Consider the following 20869-nt stretch of genomic DNA (forward strand, 5'->3'; position numbering starts at 1 on the left):
CGGCGATGGTGTGACGGCGATGATGATGACGATGATGATAACTATGATGATGATGATGATGCGATGATGAAGGTGCCGCGATGATGAAGGTGCCGCGATGATGATGATGCCGCGATGATGATGACGATGATGATGATGATCCTCGCCCCAGGGCAGCAGCGATGTATTTTTTTCTGATGACGGGCGGCAGAGATGAAAATACTCGGGCGGCATTGTTCCTCGCCCTCCTACGATGCGTTGGCTCATCGCCCTTCTTTTATGCTGTGGCTGCAGTCGCAGCGCAATTTGGTGACGCCCGTTCGACTGCAGCCGGGACGGCATGCTACCTCGTTCCCTCTGGACACTGTGGCTGTAGCCGAGGCGCAATTGGCGACGCCTGTTCAACTACAGCCAGGGTGAAAGCGTTCGCGCCGATGTGTGCTGCTGTGTTGCAGCCGATGCAACTTGTGCGTTGCCGATCCTTGTTGTGCTGCCGAGGCGGAATGGTACGTCGCCGTGGTGAGAGGCAGGGCTCGAGCCGCGGCGGAATTGCTGCCTCGCCGATGATGTGCTGAGCTCGAGCCGGGGCGGTATTGCTCGTCGCCGATGGATCCTTGCACTGCTGCTGCTGCAGCTGGGCGGAATGCGTCCTCGCCCGATGAAGCTGGGGCTGCAGCATGGGCGGATGTGACGCCCATCCGATGTTCCAGCAGCAAGGCGGAAAGGTGCCTCACCTCTGGTGCTGCTGGCGTTGCTGGGGCTGCAGCCCGACGACCTTCCTTGTCGCCGAGAGTGTGTGCTCGGCTGCCCATGTGGTCGCCAATGATGGGACGGCAGCCGGGGGCCTCGGTGTTGGCGGCGGTGGCGACCCAAACCGTTCGCGGTGTTCCGCAAGCACGGGGACCGGTGCCAACGCGATGGCCGCTGCGATGATGCAGCAAAAACGAGATGGGCCCGATCGCGATGGCGTCCGCGGGTTCTTGTTGGATCCCCCTTACGCAGGAGGATCCCATCCTCGTCGCCACTGTTGTGTTTGGAACTTTTGTATTTAAATATTTTATTTACACTCATACAAAATAAATAATAAAACACAATTAACATAACTGATACAATTATTGAACACTTTAAAATAACAAATGCGGTGGCCGCGCACCAACCGCACCGAGCGCCCCTGCCGAGAGCTCCTGCTCGATCGGCTCGCTAACACACTCTAACTGTGCGCTCGGCACACACTAAGCCTTGCGCTGCTTAGTGTGTGCGACAGTGTGTGTGACACACTGTCGTCCTCCTGGACGTTGACCGGTGGCAGCGCAACTGCCACGGCAAGTCCAGGGGTCGGCACGGCTGCCCACAACACAGGCATTTCAAAAAAAAATTGAAATGATACCGTGGGAAAAAGATATTGACATAAACCCGGAAGAAGTGAGAACAATAAACAAATTGTTAACAAGACACGACCTGTCACCATTTTGGCTGGCCAAAATGAAATTAGTAGAATCAGGAGTGTGCCAAATATGCCAAACACAAAATACAGGGCGGCATATGGTTTTTAACTGCAAAACATACGAAACAAATAGAGGAGACATAACATTTGATAGATTAAAAGAAAGATGGAAACAAAAATCAGGATATGAAATTAAAAAAATTACCAAATTCATGAAGGAAAATCAAAAAGAAATTTAAAAAATACAAACAAAATAGCATAGAAAGACAAAAATGAAGGCAAGAAAAAAAAAACAAAAAAACATAAAAAACCAAATGACAACTGTCAGGTTAAAATATAGAGTGGGTAAAACCTTGAATACATTTGAAACGTCACATGTAGGGGAATACATCCTCACTCACCGAAGAAGAAGAAGAAGAAGAAGAAGAAGAAGGTTGTGTTTATATTATGCGGAGATCACTCCGGTAGTGATTTTGCCGTGATACACAAAGTTTCTTTTTATTACAGTGGAAAAATGGAAATAAATCAACTTCTTCCAACTTTAGCGGCTGAAGTGGCTACTCTTATGTTGATACTCATAGAAGAGGAAGACGAAGAACTGCAGCAAGAGGAAAATGCACGGCACTGCTGGATGACCGATCTATTTCTGGAGAGGGAAAGCGATTGGACCCGGCTGTTTAGGGCGATAGATGGCGAAGGACCAAACAACCGGCTAGAAAGTTTTCTACGTGTGAATCGCGAAGAATTTTACTATCTTTTAAATCGGATTGGTCCAAAAATTGAGCGTCAAGATACAACGATGCGACCTTCGATCTGCCCGAAGCAACGATTATGCATCGGGCTTCGCTTTTTAGCTTCGGGAGACTCATATGAATCTCTTGCTTTTTTGTTTAGGGTAAGTTTTATGCAATATTTGAACGATATAAAATGATAATAATATTACCATTTGTTTTAGGTTTCTAGCAGTTCCGTATCCCTTATTGTGCGTGATGTCTGTACACACATAATAAATGAGTTGAAGGAATACGTTAAGGTATTATTTCACTGATTTAATATGGCAACAGTTCCATACTAATACTCTCTTCTTACTTATAAGATGACCACTTTATCAAAGCTGTTTGTATATATATAGTAATTTTAAGTTTGGTTTCGTTTTCTGGTGCTCATGTTATTATAGTCTATTTTTCTAAAACCAATATATGCCTAAAAACTGCTGTTATACTATTTAACAAATAAACTTATTGCAATTTACAACTAATCAGGTCATGTGACTAACGCAACCACAGGTACAGAATATTACTTTTGGTAATAATAATAATAATAATAAATGGGCCTTTTATTGCGTCAGTGCTAACAAAATAAATTAATAACTAATTCTAAATAAGCCACACAAGAACACCCATTAATTTAATTAATTTTTATTATATCTGATCAGTTTATCAAATACATCAAATAAATCTGATTGCTATGCTTGTTAAGGCCAACGAACAGGCGACTGTTCATTTTGAAACAAAGTGATATATCACAGTATTTTAGCGTTTACTTTAAGTTGGCCTCTTTCTACAGCATGTAAACTGGACGTCTACTTGGTATCAATATAATAAGCCTACATAATTGCATTTTCTTATTTCAACATCCCAAATGTGCTTATATATGATTTGTCGCCTACTGAATTTATTATTTTAACTTATTTCGATCCATAACCATCATCAGTTTGTAACAAGGTGTTATAAATGACAAGGTGAAGTTGTTCAGAGCAAAATGACATTTCTCGACTTGACATTTCTCTTCCGGGGGCTCCGGTATAAAAATCGGGGAGGGCTGGTGCGGGGTAATGAAATTTGTATGCAGAGAGTGACAGATGTCCCCCACAATGTCGCCCAGCAAAAGCGATAAAAATCAACCTTCTAAATACATTATCCTTGGTTTGTAATTCAAAACAATAGACAGTCAGTTTGTATCAGTTCCCAAATGACAATCCAGCCTACTCTCACTATGGCGAGCTCAATGACAGCTGCTTCAACCCATACTGAGAGGCTATCATCGTTTCCTCTTGCGTACTGAGCAAGCTTGTTTTTTCCCCTCGCTGAGGTGAGATGATTTTGTTTGTATGGTGAGCAAATCTATCGCCGATGATTGTTTTAATGAGATGATCGGGCAACAGCCGCTCACATGATGAAATCATGATGAGGTCGGATTGTGGAGTGAGTAAAAATATCTTCCCCACATCGAGCCGCCATTGTGTTGTGGTTTGAGGAGAACAGTGGATCATCTACGAATTGTTTACATTTTAAAACGTGCAATAATTGTCCGCGGGCTACATTTCTCGATTCTTTTCTTGAAAGAGCATATCAATTATCCCAAATCAGTTAAAATATAGTGAAATGTTGTATCAGGCACACGATGCTTAGAAGAAATCGTGAGGGCAAACATGGGAAGATGAAGAACATCCTCCCTTACTAATAGTTGATTTACAGCCTCTAGGTAAGCGTAAAATACCCAACAGAGTACTGTTGTCCATGTAAGAAAAAGTTTTTAAATTGTAGAGGGTGATTCTTTCTCCGTCACAGGCATCAACAACAAATGAAGCAGCGTTTGACGATGAAGAAGATACCCAATTGTGCGATGACCATTGACCGTTAACGTTGAAAATCAAGACGAATATTGGATTGGATGGAACATGGTTTAAAAATACCTAGAGAGCCTAAAACCTATCTAGGAACACCCAGAAATACCGCATTGAGTCGAATTTAAAACGGAAAATAATGGTCCACAAAAGGCATTATTTTGGATTGTGTGTGACTCACACGAAATTAGAGGCTTGATTGAAGCGTGTAGCAAGGGATTGTATCAGATGTCATAATCAAAGATTGAGTAGCAATTTTACTTGTGAGCGGGGAGTATGTTGCATTTTTGGGGGCCCTGGCCGACGCAGATGTTCGACACTTAAACAATACGATGGAACACATTAAAACTGAGGAAAATACACATCTAATCAATTACTTAAAAAATAGTATAATTGTATTGATTCGAGATGTATTTTGTAGTTTTGACCTGCGTGCACAATTCTAAAACATTCCTATGAATCACAGAAATGCCTAAAGTCTAAAGGCCTGGCTAATAAGCTTGAAAATTACACGCGACAAAGAACCCTATAAAAGCTAAATAAAATTACTTGCTTTTAATGGTTTGTAGTGTAAATTGAGTGACAGAGCCGACTAGCCATTATTGTAAATTCATCCATGCTTAGAGAGCGTACACTCCTTTTCCACTACAAGTAACATTGGAATTGCTTCAGTCATTATTTGTACTTGGAATATTTATACATTTTGTTTTCAACATTTTTCTCCAAATCCTTTTTCTTTGTCTGTCCTTTCTTTGTCTGGATCCTAAATCAGTAGCTTCCATTCAAAAAGAATCAAATTAAGTTTCCACAATTCACGAAACACAAATTAATTGCTTGCACTCTCCATCCTTTGCTCGTCATCATCCATTGATGTTTCTCCAACTCCATGCAATCATCCAAGGTAACACGATATCATCGTAAATAATTTCACTGGTACGTTGATCTATTTCTTCTCCAAGTTTGGATGTGTCTACTAGTGCCTTTTAAAAGTCCTAGATTTCGAAGCCTTCAATGGTTTACATCAGCTGTGTCAAACTCATTTCATCATAGGGCCGCATATACAGATTTTCAATGATTCGCGGGCCGCAAATTTAAGAATAAAAAATATACCTAAATATTTGTATAAAATATTGTTTTAAAACATTATTGTTAAACAAATTGACTTTTTGGACTCCTCGCTTCAAATCTGGAATCGTTTCTCATTTACGAATTTTGTGATGTTATTTTTCATTGTGCTCTTTTATCTTAAAAAAAGTTTAATATACTTTTAAAGTCACATGCAATTTCTTTTATCCTTATTATTAAAATAGGATATTTTTCATTAGTCGCGTTCTCGACACGGCAGTTCTCTTAGAAAATATCGCTCAACCCCACTGTTTCACTGAGGTAGGGTGAATCTAGCAGCCTGTTGCAAATCTTTTTCAAGCAATCCGAACTATCCATCGCTGGATGAATAACAAAAATATTTGCCCGCAATTTTTTGACAGATCAAGAGAAAAATTGTAATAAAACGAGTTTAAACATTATTCCAAGTTCCAAGTGTTCTGGTGGTATATGCATTTCTTATAACAAGAACCCGTATTTTACGAATATTTTTGTTTAAATTACGATAATTTTGTCTGACGAAGATTCGTGGTGTGTTGTGATCCTATAAAGATCGGCAAACCTTTTTTTGACACTTGAAGGGAGATGATTCGCGAATTGAAGCATGGACCGTGTGAGCTAATCTATTAATAAGCTTTGTATTGCAAGGCTTCGGCATTTCGGTTATTTTAATCCTTAATGTAGCTCTGCAATGGGATGGGATCCGAAGCCCTCCGAGGGATAACATAGGCTCTCCCATCCAACTCCTATTCCGACACGTCCTCGTCGTGCAGAGTGGTAACATGTGCCTTCATATATCCTAGCTTGGGTACACGGGCTAGATCCAACCCCTTGGGCGGATGGTGGCATATGGCGAACCAGGAGGGGGGTGGGTATCCCGGGAAACTGGGTGCCTGAACGTCGGGGGGGCAACCCGACGCTAAATAAAACGGCCACGTGGGCGCAGGGCCAGTCACCCAGTCCCATGGAACAACTGACTACAGAAAGCATCAGAAGGATACGAAACGGACTTAACGATACCGACCCAACGCAATGCCCCCGGACAACGATTAAAATGGGCTCATGGAACGTACGCACTCTTAGCAAAGCCGGAGCCTTGAAACAACTTGATGACGCCCTAGCCACATTGAGCATGGACCTCGTAGCTCTACAAGAGATTCGGTGGCTAGGGAACGGTGTGCACAACAGGCGTGGTAAGCAATGCTACGATATTTACTACAGCTGCCACGACCGCCACCACGTGCTCGGAACGGGTTTCGCCGTAGGTCCCCGGCTGAAATCCGTAATCATAGATTTCAAGGCTATAAACGATAGGCTATGCACCCTGCGCATGCGAGGCAAATTTTTTAATATAAGCCTCATAAACGTTCACGCCCCTACCGAAGATAAAGAGGAAGAGGAGAAGGACCTTTTTTACGGCCGCCTCGCTAGAACTATAGATGCGTGCCCCAGGCATGACCTCAAAATCATCCTGGGGGACTTCAACGCAAAAGTCGGTAGGGAGCCAATGTACCGCCAATACACTGGCTGTCACAGTCTGCATGAGCACAGTAACGATAATGGTAGTAGATTGGTCCAGTTCGCCGCAGCGAACAATCTGGTTGTAGGAAGTACCAAATTTGCGCGGAGGGACATCCACAAAATGACGTGGGCGCACCCGGATGGCGAATCCTTCAACCAGATCGACCACGTGTTAATAAGCCGCCGACGACAGTCGAGCCTGTTAAACGTCAGAACTTATCGAGGAGCCAATATCGATTCCGATCACTACTTGGTTGGCTTAGTGATACGTTGTAGAATCGCCCGCCCCCGCACCAATGGGGGCGGAGAAAACACGCAGCCTCGGCTCAACACGGACTCTCTAAGGGACATTACTGTCCAACAGGAATTCAAAGCCGCTTTAGACGAGTCTCTACTACCAGAAAACAGATATGAAACTACGAGCGAGAGGTGGAACGCTCTAAAAACAAAAATAATAAACTGTGCAAGAAATATACTCCCACCACGTCGTGGCAACACCAAATCTGGCTGGTTCGACGATGAATGCAGACAAGTGACCGAACGTAAGAATACTGCATACCGAGCAATGCAGCAACGGCATAGAACGCGGGCATGCGCAGAGGAATATTCACGGCTCAGACGCGAAGAGAAACGAGTTCACCGCTCTAAGAAGCATGCTTTGGAAGAGCAAAACATGCGGGAACTCGAGCAAACCAGAGAGGCGTACGGACCGACACGAAAGTTTTACCAAGCGATAGCAGGTCACCGAAACAACGTGGTACCTAAGGTAACCTGCTGTCGCAACAAGGATGGAGATCTGGTTAGTAACCAGCCAGAGGTCCTCTCGCGGTGGGCTCAGTACTTTGATGAATTACTCAACGACCAGTTAAACGAACAGCTAGAAGCGCCACTAGCAGATAGTGTCATGCTACTGCCACCTAGCATAGAAGAAACACGAAAGGCTATCCGTCGGCTGAAAAATAACAAGGCACCCGGAACCGACGGAATTGCAGCTGAACTGGTCAAGAATGGAGGTGCACGACTAGAAAACGAGATTCATCAAATTGTTACTGAGGTGTGGGATAGCGAATCGATGCTTTGTGATTGGAATCTCGGCATCATCTACCCCGTATACAAGAAGGGAGACAGGTTGGACTGCAACAACTACAGGGGTATTACGGTGTTGAATACCGCCTATAAAATATTCTCCCTGATCCTTCAGGATCGCCTTGTCCCGCACGTCGAAGAGATAGTAGGAAACTATCAAAGAGGATTCCGAAACGGAAAATCAACCACTGATCAGATCTTCACCATGCGGCAGATCTTGGAGAAGATGGCTGAATACAAAAACGACACATACCATCTCTTCATAGACTTCAAAGCCGCATACGATAGCATAGCCAGGGTAAAACTGTACGACGCTATGAGCTCATTTGGAATCCCGGCCAAACTGATAAGGCTAGTTAGAATGACTATGACCAACGTCACATGCCAGGTGAGGGTGGATGGAAAACTCTCAGGACCTTTTGCTACCACCAAAGGTCTGCGCCAGGGGGACGGGCTTGCCTGTCTCCTATTCAACTTGGCGCTAGAGAGGGCCATCCGCGACTCGAGGGTGGAGACTACGGGAACCATCTTCTATAAGTCAACCCAGATCCTGGCATACGCTGATGATATAGACATCATTGGTCTGCGGCTCTCCTATGTAGCAGAAGCCTACCAAGGGATTGAGCAGGCGGCAGAGAGCCTCGGATTGCAGATAAACGAGGCAAAGACCAAACTGATGGTGGCAACATCAGCGGACCTACCAATAAATAATCCGAATCTACGTAGGTGTGACGTACAGATAGGTGAACGCACTTTTGAAGTCGTCCCACAATTCACCTATCTTGGGTCAAAGGTCAGCAACAACAACAGCATGGAAGCTGAGTTGCGCGCAAGGATGCTGGCTGCCAACCGGTCATTCTACAGCCTGAAAAAGCAGTTTACCTCAAAGAACCTGTCGCGACGGACGAAGCTGGGACTATATAGTACCTATATAGTACCAGTACTCACATACGCCTCTGAGACATGGACACTGTCCAAATCTGACGAAACCCTCTTAGCCGCGTTCGAGAGGAAGATGCTCAGAAGGATACTTGGCCCCGTATGTGTGGAAGGACAATGGAGGAGCCGCTATAATGACGAGCTATACGAGATGTACGGCGACCTCACTGTCGTACAGCGTATAAAGCTCGCCAGGCTCCGGTGGGCTGGCCATGTTATACGCATGGAAACGGACGACCCAGCCCGTAAAGTCTTTTTAGGCCGTCCACAAGGACAGAGGAGGCGTGGTAGGCCCAAATTGAGGTGGCAAGATGGCGTGGAGGCGTCCGCCATTAAGGCCGGGATAACGGACTGGCAGACGAAGGCGCGAGACCGTGAGCGGTTTCGGACACTCCTGAGGCAGGCCAAGACCGCAAAGCGGTTGTAGTGCCGGATAAGTAAGTAAGTAATGTTGTGGGCAGCCGTGCCGACCCCTGGACTTGCCGTGGTAGTTGTGCTACCACTGGTCAATGTCCAGGGGACGACAGTGTGTCACGCACACTAAGCGCGGGCCGCTTAGTGTGTGTGGTGCGCTCGGACAAGCAAGTGTTGCGAGCAGCCGGTCGAGCAGGACTCCCGGCAGGGCACGGTACGGCTGGCACGCGGCCGAGTATTTTAGTGTGTATTGTGCTTGTGAGTTTATATTTATTATGTGTACTGTTATATCAGTGTTTGAATAAAGTACCTGATGCAAGCCAAAGACACAACACTCAATCTCAATCCTTTAGGCTTAAGTGTAATCATATCATTTTGGTTTTAATTTTCGGGGAGGTTGGAAAGTACATTAATTCGTCTTGCAGAACGTGGGGTACAAATAATTACAACTTGGCTACAATAATTTTTATTAACATTTATTGTGGCATGATTATGAAAAAAAAACAGTTGTGGCTCCAATCGAACATCAAAGATGTAACATTCTGAGGTCGGCGCCGTGCAAATCCGTTCAGAGAAATTCGGAGCCGAATGAATCGATTTCTCACTGCAGATTAGCCGCTCTGTGCGACAACCGATGACTCCAACGGTTCCGAATGGCTTTAAACGGCTCTATAGGCTTCGGACGGCAACGAACAGAACTGTTGGTTTGATTTGGCCGGAGTCGGAATAGCTAAGATCGGAAACGGTTTTGAGCCGTGGATGCAATTCTGACAATCCATCACTAGTTGTTGCAAAGTTTGGTAGTGTGTATATCAAGTTATTTTCATTCCTTTTTCGTTTGTAGACAGTTGACACAAATCTATTTTTCCATACAGAATGTGCAATTGAGTGTGCACAAAATTATCCTAATATTCAGAATTTCATCAAAACATAATACGACTGAGTTTGCATTCGATTCAATGTTTGTTAAGGGTCTCGATTGTTCTGTACGATTGTATAGAATAAGTTTATGAGATGTTATGGGTACATTCATGTTAGTTTCGAAAAATATACCAACAAAAGGATTGTTCTTCTCTGGAAAATGTAATACTTACTTACTTATCCGGCACTACAACGGCTTTGCGGTCTTGGCCTGCCTCAGGAGTGTCCGAAACCGCTCACGGTCTCGCGCCTTCGTCTGCCAGTCCGTTATCCCGGCCTTAATGGCGGACGTCTCCACGCCATCTTGCCACCTCAATTTGGGCCTACCACGCCTCCTCTGTCCTTGTGGACGGCCTAAAAAGACTTTACGGGCTGGGTCGTCCGTTTCCATGCGTATAACATGGCCAGCCCACCGGAGCCTGGCGAGCTTTATACGCTGTACGACAGTGAGGTCGCCGTACATCTCGTATAGCTCGTCATTATAGCGGCTCCTCCATTGGCCTTCCACACATACGGGGCCAAGTATCTTTCTGAGCATCTTCCTCTCGAACGCGGCTAAGAGGGTTTCGTCAGATTTGGACAGTGTCCATGTCTCAGAGGCGTATGTGAGTACTGGTACTATATAGGTACTATATAGTCCCAGCTTCGTCCGTCGCGACAGGTTCTTTGAGGTAAACTGCTTTTTCAGGCTGTAGAATGACCGGTTGGCAGCCAGCATCCTTGCGCGCAACTCAGCATCCATGCTGTTGTCGTTGCTGACCTTTGACCCAAGATAGGTGAATTGTGGGACGACTTCAAAAGTGCGTTCACCTATCTGTACGTCACGCCTACGTAGATTCGGATTATTTATTGGTAGGTCCGCTGATGTTGCCACCATCAGTTTGGTCTTTGCCTCGTTTATCTGCAATCCGAGGCTCTCTGCCGCCTGCTCAATCCCTTGGTAGGCTTCTGCTACATAGGAGAGCCGCAGACCAATGATGTCTATATCATCAGCGTATGCCAGGATCTGGGTTGACTTATAGAAGATGGTTCCCGTAGTCTCCACCCTCGAGTCGCGGATGGCCCTCTCTAGCGCCAAGTTGAATAGGAGACAGGCAAGCCCGTCCCCCTGGCGCAGACCTTTGGTGGTAGCAAAAGGTCCTGAGAGTTTTCCATCCACCCTCACCTGGCATGTGACGTTGGTCATAGTCATTCTAACTGGAAAATGTAATACACTTCGACAAATAGTAAAAACAGATTTTTGGCTTGCAGTGCTTTTAGTAATTCTCAAAATATTCTCGTGGGCCACATTCAGAATCGACGAGGGCCGCATGCGGCCCGCGGGCCGCCAGTTTGACATACCTGGTTTACATGTTTAATAGAGCTGTTCTGACTTGATGTACTGCGGATCAAATCCAACCATGGCAGTACAACAAGTCAACAGATAAACTAAATAGAAAGGAAGAGTCAGAGTGTACTAGGGATGTAACGGTGGAAAAAGCGAAAGAGGGGAATACCTTTTTTTCGCCATGACTACCATGACGATGATTGCACTGATTTTCCCCTTCCTTTTTTTCTCACAGCACGCTGCTCATAGTGAGATCGCTTTCGTCTGAAAAGCGGAACGGAAAGCGACTTGCATCAAGTGTCAACCCGATTTTTCGTGCTGAAATTGTCATCCGGGTTCAATCAGTTTGTAATTGAAAGAACAAAATAATTAATGACACCAGCGAGAAAACTAGTTTTCAAAAAAAAAAAACTGTATTCCTTACTCATGGAGTCCTAAACTAGATCTGAACTAATTGCTGACAACTTGGCTAGTCGTCGGCTGGCTGGTTCGGTCGATTATTGCTGACAACTGTGACATTGCTGACTGTTACTGCAGTGTGGGTGTGCACGTGGCGGTGGCTGAGCGTGTTGTAAGTTTGGTGTGATTGAGTTCGGGGTGACGATTTTGAATGCCATGGCCAAGTAAAATCTAGATATATATTATAAGGCAGGCACATTATAAGCCGTTTTGGCAAATCATTCAACGCTAACTTTTAGTGTACTTAGGACGAGCACGCACTGCATCCGTCTAGGTCGGTGAGTTGATGAAGAGAAACGAAGATAACGATACAGAGCCCTTCGTTTAAGGGCAGCTCTAAAGATAGCCGAAGGCGTACGTCAGGCCCTTGTCACTTATACGTTAAAAACTAGCTTAGCTTACATGTGTCGAAAAGAATGGGGTAAACGAGTGTTAATACTTTAATCTATATAGTCTGCGCGTGGGCTGTGTCAGATTTTTATAGAGCACTAAACTATTTGCCGCAACCATGTTGCGTTTTACACAACAGCTTGTTGTTTGCGTTGCCGTAGTTACCAACAAACCCTGTATTATATATTTTTTTAAAGAATGAATAGTGCTTTTTCTATTGTTAAGTCTATGAATAGTTTGTCCATCAATCCACACAGCCCTGACCATGTTCGATGTAAAACAAATGGGTGCAACATTAAAACCTTGTGAACACGCAAACAGCTTAATTATTTAATTTTTTGGCGTATGATTATGCTAGAAATGACTAAATTCATAGTATTAAAATTATATTGACGGAAATTGTTACAGTTCAAATGGAGAGCAAATAAAAACCAACTTGCTCGTTTGGTGGTTAACTATGAACTGATTTATTACTAAAGAAGGCATAGGCTACTATGCCTAGGAAACGAAATTCTCCTGAGGCAAAATGCACTGTTTCGTAGTCATAGCCTACTACATCTCCCCCTTTTTAATAAAGGTCGTATGATGAGAGCCATCGAGGGATTCTCGGTGTTCGTACGGAACGACGTAGTAAGCTTCCGATGGATTCGGATGCGACGGATTCAGATGCGATAGATTCGGCTGTGACGGATTCGGATGCAATGGATTCCGACGCTGATGCAGATGCTTGTTCATTGGTTGTTGGCGGGTTAAAATCGGTTGGCGGATTTTCAAAAACAGGAACATCAGCTGGCATCGTAGAGTTCAAACTAACAGCAACATGATTGCCGGCTGGTTTCACTGCAGCAGTAGTACCAACTTCTTCTAATAAAACTTCCCATGGAAGTTGTTGTTGTTCTTGCCCAGGGGTTTCGGAACCATAGCGAGAACGCATTTGGTTGACATGCGATCTAACCAGCTTCTGTCTTCCATGCAAGTCAAGCGACACGACATAGTTAACGGATCCTTTTGGTTCAATGACTCGACCAGGAACCCACGACTTTTTGTTGTGTACGTGTTGTTCAACATACACCAAGTCATTCTCCACAAATGAACGCTTGACCGCTCCATGCCGTTTGTTAAATTGTTCATTTTGTTTGTGATTAACGGCTGCAGTTGGAGGGAATGGTTTCCTCAACAGATCCAAAGTAGTGCGCATCGTTCTTTTTAAAAACGCTTCGGCTGGAGATGTTCCCTTAGGTGTATTCCGGTTGGGTGTTGATCGGTACACTGAAAGAAACGTCTGTAGATGCTGTAATGTTGGTGATTCCCCGTTACCTATCTTCTTAAGGCCGCGTTTGAGGGAATCCACGAAACGTTCAGCTTGGCCATTCGACTGCGGATGGTATGGAGCAGTACGAATATGGTTGATGCCATTCTCACCGCAAAACTGATTTATGTCAAAACGTTTTTGAATATAAAAACTATTGCACATTGAGATTGTACCCTACTAAAAATACAAAACTCAGTTAAACGTAAGGTTCACAGGACAATCTTTTTTTTTACTAACTAACCATAAAAATAGGAACGAACTTTGTCTTATAGCACAGTTAATTTTCCCAATGTTCGTTTCAATGTGCTGGATAACTTTCATTTTAAATTTTATCAGTCTGGATTGGATGTTTCTACTATTATTGCTAACATAACTGCATATCCCTTTATGGGCATTAATGTTGTAGGCTAACGTGGACGAGATGGTTTGCTACTGGTAACTCACCATTGCACAGTGGGCAACGGCCTTACAAACGCCGGGATGAAAATCAATTCCTCGTGCTATTGCAGTTTTTCTTCATTTAATACAATTGCTCTTACTATACAGGGCAGTCCTATACTAAAATCATCAATACAGCGAAGAACTTAATAATTATCGCTCACAACATTGCATTATTGCGTATCAGTTAACAGCATCGACAATAATTGTTAGGAATTAAAACGAAGGTGGAAAAAGTTTCTTATTGAAAATGAATTTTTAAAGTATTACGCGCTAAAAAAGTCTAGTTTTTCATGGTTGATTTTGAAAAGAGCTGATTCCTATCTTACGACCTTTTTAAACAGTTTTTTCTCTCTTCAGCTTTGTTTTTTGGCTGTTTGTTTCAAATACCCGTTTATGACAGGTAGTTGGATACTGGTGGTGTATGGCTCCTACAACAATACATGTCAAAATCGCTTGCGCTATTTTAAAGAACAAGTCTAATAATTTTCGGGGTCGCAGATGGTCGCAGCTAATTTTAACGACAAAACGTAGGAAAAATGTTGCTCTTTCCTATGATATATGATTCACGAGTGAAATCGAGTCGAATCAAACAAAAAATCACTCTCCAAAATAAAAATATCCAAAAATTCAGCAGTGATGTTTGGTTTTCAATCATTTATGAACTTTAAAAACAACTTTTTGCAAAATATTTAGACATAACATCAAAGTACGACAGAAACGTTTCCCACGACACATTGATTATCAAAATCTAGCCATTATTTACTAAAATATTATGGTTTATGTTCGGTGGAAAAATAGCTCAAATTTGGGACAAAAAATACAAAGTTTGTACTTGGATGGCCTATAGCTCGAAAAGTTTTCGATAAAAACGTTTTTTTTTGGTTTCAACTAAGTTTAAGTATCTCTTTTAAGAAAATGTGTATGATGTAAACTTGCGAAAAAGTTGGTTTTTCGATTTTTATACAGGCGTTTGCCCAATGTGCATTGACGCGTAAGCGGTCATTGGTCAATGCAGTGGCGGATCTAACGCTAGGCGGACTAGGCGGTCGCCTGGGGCCCCGCCGATTTAGGGGCCCCGTAGATCGCCATTCTATAGTATGCCGTATAGACAGAGTACTAGCGACAAGCCCCCCCGGAAGGATGGCCGTTGGGGCCCCAAGGCTGGCGAATCATTTGCCCCCCCCCCCCCACCCCCCGTTCAGCAAAATTTTTAGAGCCTGTGAAACAGGGGCCTCAACTCGTCTTTCCGACTAGGGCCCCCGATACCCTTAATCCGCCACTGGGTCAATGTGTTTGTGCAATCCATTCGGGTCATCGTTTGCGCGGTCAACGGGGTTGGCCGGCGAATACCCCGGCATTTGACAACTGGCAAAAGCAGAAATCACACGTGAAGGGAACGGCGGGAATGTTTTGTTTTTGTATTTTAAAAGTTAGAATAACGTCTAAGTTTTATGGTATAAGTTCATGTGTCGTTTATATAAGAACGCGTGTACCTCTCTGTGTGCGAAATAAATGAAAGAAAGGAACTTAACACTAATGTTTTAGGTTTTCATACAAACAGAGAGATTTAATCGTTTTAATACATAGTTTATAACAGTGATAATGGCTAGTATCATTGAATCTGTTCGTAGCGGGAATGTACGGTGCTCACAAGAAATTCTAGGGAAGACAACACATTTCTCGTGCCCGTTTTTCCAATGTCGCGGTATAGCAACAATTTAAAGCAACTATCTAGTAAGTCACGAAAATGAGTGTCGGGACGTAAGCCACCGCTACAAACGTATTCAATAATATCCGCGAATATGTATGAGTGATTGTAATGATTATAACAAAACGGGGCGGTCCTGGTACAGTCGTCAACTCGAAGAACTCAATAACATACCCGCCATGGGTTCAAACCTAGAACGGACCGTCCCCCCGAAGCTAGGATTGACTATCCTACTACGTGATAATGAATTAAGTCCCGAAAGCCTGTATATAGGCCGGCATGTCCGCGTAGGACGTTACGCCAAATAGAAGAAGAAGAACAAAACGTGGTTTAATAATATTTTTTTCAAATAACTTTTCTTTACAGTTGCCGTCTACTGCTACAGAATGGTTGAAGATTTCAAAAGGATTCGAGGAACAATGGAATTTTGTAATTGGTGCCATTGATGGAAAACATGTCACCTTAAAACAACCAGCTAATAGCGGAAGCCAGTTTTTCAACTATAAGAGCACTTTCAGCATTGTTTTGCTAGGCATAGTGGATGCTAATTCAAATTTTATATTTGCTGACGTCGGTTGCCAGGGTCGAATTCCTGATGGTGGAGTGTTAGCAAACAGTGCTATATACCAGAAACTGGAGCGCCGGGAGCTAAATATACCCGCTCCTGAAATTTTACAAGTTCCTTACGAGATCGAGGTTCCCTATTTTTTTTTTTGGGTGATCAAGCGTTTGCATTGAAAGAATATTGTCTCCGGCCTTTTGCTGGAATGCACACCGCAAACTCAATAGAACGCCACTTTAACTACAGACATTCGCGAGCTCGTCGAACGGTAGAAAACGGTTTTGGCATTGATGTAAAGGTCTGGCGAGTTTTAGCAAAACCAATGGAATTAGAACCACAAGTAGCTGAAAAAATCGTTCTGGCAACAATTCATCTACACAACTTTAGACGTCGGCACTTGCTTTGGAATTATAATACAACTCTTCTTGCACCCACAAGGAATACGGCATCTAGATCCTCTTCCTCTCAAGAGTCTAACGTTGATCCTACTACAATGTTACCTCTTCGACACGTTCCGTTGAGGCCGTCTAGAGTGTTGCAAAACATGCGATTACACTTAGCACGACATTTAAAGTTTAATGATCCATTACCATTTGATTTACCGCAACCTCGTAGAGTTATGTAATTTTCGGAAGCATATAAACCACCACGTACTAATTAGAATTATGGTATTAAGCGAAAGCAAATTTGTATTTGATTTTTGTGTGCATTCCGAAATCTTTATGAATGCTTCCTATTTTTTCTAACAAGTTTTATATTTTCCTTTCGTGGAAATAAAAATCATTTATTTGTGATTTGTAGCATTCTTTATAAATAAAGGCACCGTTTACTTGAACAAGCCTCGCAAGTTAAAAGCTAACTGTGGTGAACTATATACTAATATTATTTTTTAAAGAATAGTAGAATTCTTTACATGGTTTTGTGTTTTTGGTGGTGTATGCTTTTATTAGACAAAATAACTTTAGTAAACTAACCCATTAAAAATTGTACACATATAAAAAGACGATACGCGGTAGAAAACACGTCCTGCTACGACGGCACCCGAAATGGCAGAGTGCCGATCTCTCTCGCTTTGCCGCCGCGCGAAGTACCGACGAACCCTTCGGCTACGTCGGATGCTGTCGGTTACCAGACAACACCGAGTACCTGTGGCTGCGTACTGCGCCCAGCATAAGATCGCGCTTGCACAACACATGGCAATTAACTCAATGTGTGCATACAATCTGAAAAACCAAGGAAGAATAACTGAAACTAATAAAGTTCCTATCGTTATGCTAAACCGATGCAATCATTAAATGTAAGGCATACATACAAAATAAATGTCATTATTACTATGAACGATACGAATAAGTTTTTTTTATAAACAGGAATTATCTTAAGCAATACGGCCTTTTTGGACCGTTACTCCTGGACAGTAAAAACAGAAATTTCGGATTTTCACAGTTCATGGAAAATAATTACAATGCTCAATTCAGTAATTCATAAAATTCCTTTATTCCAAAAACACTTAAACTATCTTAACAATACATAATACATAACAATACATAATTCACTTATTTATAAAATTCTTAAATTCCAACAAACACTTAAACTATATTAACACTTAAATTTTAAACCTACAGATATGCATGATCATGCATCGAGGAGTGGTGCCGTGACCAGGATCATATGATCAATCTAGGGCTGGACGTTGCGGTATTTTTCTTCATATAAATATATTTTAACGAATAACTTAAAACTAGGCGGATTGCGCGCGCGTCCGATCGCTGCCGTTGCCGTTCGTGGAAGAAAAAGTTCCCGCTGTTCGGGCGATCACCTTTCATCCGTTGCCCTCTCACGCACACCAACCAACGCGTTGATGGCCACCAAATTATGGCACTCTAATTATGGCATTGCTTGTATTATTGCTTAACTCTCTTTCATGCAATCTCCTCCGCCGATCCTAACTCTTATGTATAAACAAGGAGGCATGTTTGTCCGCATAAATTTGATTAATTTGATCATTCATGACCGTCGTTATGGACCTGATCAGTTTAGCACAGAACTCTGGATGTCTTCGAAGGTGACAACTTGTGACTCTACAAAGTTGCCCAGAGCCCTGGCTTTTGTGCAAGGTGCAGCAGCAGTAGCAGTATTAACAATGCTTTGAATGGCTGTCAAGCATTCGCTAATCTGACTTGATCGAGTCGTTTCACTTAACTTTCTTTTGCGTCCTTTGGACGCTGTGCGACCCTCTAGCATGCCACTAGAGGAGCCAGTGGAGGATGTTGTGGCAGTTGTCGTGGCTGTTGTTGAAGCAGTTGAACTGCATGAAGCGGTGGTTGCAGGAGCGGTCGAGATAACAACAGGTTCCCGAGAAGTTCCTTCAAGATTTGCCTGACATGAGAACAGAAACGCTATATTAATTTATTCCTCCACAAAACGATACATAAGCACTGTCTACTTACAGTATTGATTGTACGACGTGGAGCTGTCGTTTCATGTAGAAACGACATATGCTCGTAGGCATACCAAACCTCCTTCAATAGCTCGCTGGAACCTGAATATTTATACAATAGAAACGATCTTTACAAATATGAAGTAATAAAATAGCAAAATTTACTCACCGGAACCTGTTGTCTGACTCAAAGCGATCTCCTTTTTAGTCCGCCGGTAGGAATTCATTAAATTCCTCCATTTAGCATGAACGTACTGTGGATCCTTCTCCAGCACGGATGCTATCTGTTGCCAGGCTTGATGCCTTATTTCATTATTTTTATACTGGCGATCAGTATCTAACCAGATGCACGGATAAGTTTTCACCAAATTGATCAATTCAATGACTTTTTCCTCATCTTGAATAGGCTAAAATAATAAAACAACCAATAATTTAGTGTGTCATTCTATGAGAAAAGGTGTAACATACATTTTTATTCGATTTTTGGGCGGTTTTAGCTCCTTACATTGTTATGTGCTGGCGTGGTTGACTGCTAATCGAAAATGTCCGCCTGAAAACTTCCAAGGAATCTCCAAACACAATACCAACACATCCCCACATAATGTATGCAACATTTTTGTTTTCGTATACGTTTAGTTAAGCCTCATTTTATTCTCAATATTATTATTGCCCTCAAATAAAACATTACATAAAAATATTTTTAATAATTTGTATTTATTTTATCAGTAGCTTAAATAAGCACGTAATTTTAAATTTTATTTCACTCAAATTTAAAAATTGAATTCGATGATCATCCCTCCCTTCAACACTTGAAACAGTAATGTAAACATAGCAGGTGGAAGATACGTCACTTGTCGCCGCTCGTAACCCGCATACATCGGGTTACGAGCAGCGACGAGCTGACCGATCGAGAACAATGGAAATTTGTAGCTGTCATTTGTAGCTGCATACATGAATGCAGCGTGTAGGGCCAGCTTAAGCCCGTTTTGACAGCTAGGTGGAAGAAGAATCGACGAAGAAAACTGACAGTTAGTTTTCCGCGTTTGGCAAACGCTTCAAGTTCTCGAAGGAAAATTTCCATTTTAAATCACGGGCTGTGTTCTAATAAACTAAAATATTCACCCAAATTGATCTCCACCAAATATTGACTATGCAAAACGTAAACAATCCATCAATACATATACAAGCGGAAAACCATCTGTCAAAATCGGAGCCCAAGGGGATGATCGCCAAAAGCGCTATAACTACACCTCATTATACATTCCACCTTGGGCGGAGCAAAAAAAACGATCAAAAAATTTAAATTTATTGGCGCCCATTTATTTTCTCGTCCGCTTTTTCTCCCTCCCTCACCCTACCTTGCCTAACTTGCGCTTCTGCCCGTGCCTTCCTCAGCCAGCTGATTGGCTGTTGCAGTGTATGCGTTGATACTCATATGTGCATTGCGGTTGTGTATTGTTATTTGTGGGTGTTCTCTTCTTGTTTGGCTCAACAACCGATGCCGGTCAAGGCCTGCCAACCCACTTGTGGGGTTGGCTTTCAGTGACTTATTGATTCCCCCCCCCATAGCAGGATAGTCAGTCCTACGTATGGCAATGGTGGGTGTTAGCGTTTATTAATTTGTGTTTGACCTTGAGACGATGCGGGAGAAGCTGGATTGGGATTTAAAGTGTTATCGGTGTATTGATGGTTTATTTTATTTCGCGCCGCTGCTGGTGAGACCATTCGATGCCCGTGCCAATTGAGGGTGAAGAAGCCTATTTAAAACAAGCGTAGGAGAACGTCTAACACAAATCTAATATTTTTTTTTTAAATTTGAACATGTTAGATGCTTCAACGACCTTCTAAGCATCATGCAGCACAGTGTATAATGGAAATAAAATAACTTTTTTTTAATGTGCAGAAATCTGTCTCGAGTTTTCGGGTCGCAACACACACGCACACACACACACAGCGCGGGGAAAGTGACCGTTAATTCTATCATGTCGCGATCCCCCACCCTGCCCGCCCGGCGCTTTGGATGAGGATGCGATACAAGAAAGCTGAACCAGCCGTTCTACCGATACGGTAGCCGTAATCGATAATGCGGGGAGGGGGGGAGTGCGTGCGTGCGTGCGTTCGCGCTTTCGTGGGTGCGTGCTTGCGTTCGCGCTTTCGCGGGTGCCCGCGTGCACGCGTACGTGCATGTGTGCATGTGTG

General features: G+C 43.1%; 2 protein-coding genes across 2 annotated transcripts; one reads left to right on the forward strand and one right to left on the reverse strand.

Annotated features, from left to right (window-relative positions):
* The first annotated feature begins 1775 nt into the window (after positions 1–1775).
* On the forward strand, positions 1776–17891 carry LOC121600925. Its single transcript, XM_041929695.1, has 4 exons — positions 1776–2318; positions 2379–2405; positions 16038–16100; positions 17856–17891. The coding sequence occupies exons 1-4, from the start codon at positions 1938–1940 to the stop codon at positions 17889–17891; spliced, it is 507 nt and encodes a 168-aa protein (XP_041785629.1). The 5' UTR covers positions 1776–1937.
* Positions 17730–19712, reverse strand: LOC121600910. The gene is made up of 3 exons (XM_041929683.1): positions 18840–19712; positions 18681–18772; positions 17730–18609 (listed from the first exon to the last, which is right to left on the reverse strand). The coding sequence occupies exons 1-3, from the start codon at positions 18895–18897 to the stop codon at positions 18262–18264; spliced, it is 498 nt and encodes a 165-aa protein (XP_041785617.1). The 5' UTR covers positions 18898–19712; the 3' UTR covers positions 17730–18261.
* Positions 19713–20869: the final 1157 nt, after the last annotated feature.

Source organism: Anopheles merus, unplaced genomic scaffold (genome assembly GCF_017562075.2).
Source record: "Anopheles merus strain MAF unplaced genomic scaffold, AmerM5.1 LNR4000011, whole genome shotgun sequence".
In the NCBI taxonomy this organism is placed as follows: Eukaryota; Metazoa; Arthropoda; class Insecta; order Diptera; family Culicidae; genus Anopheles; species Anopheles merus.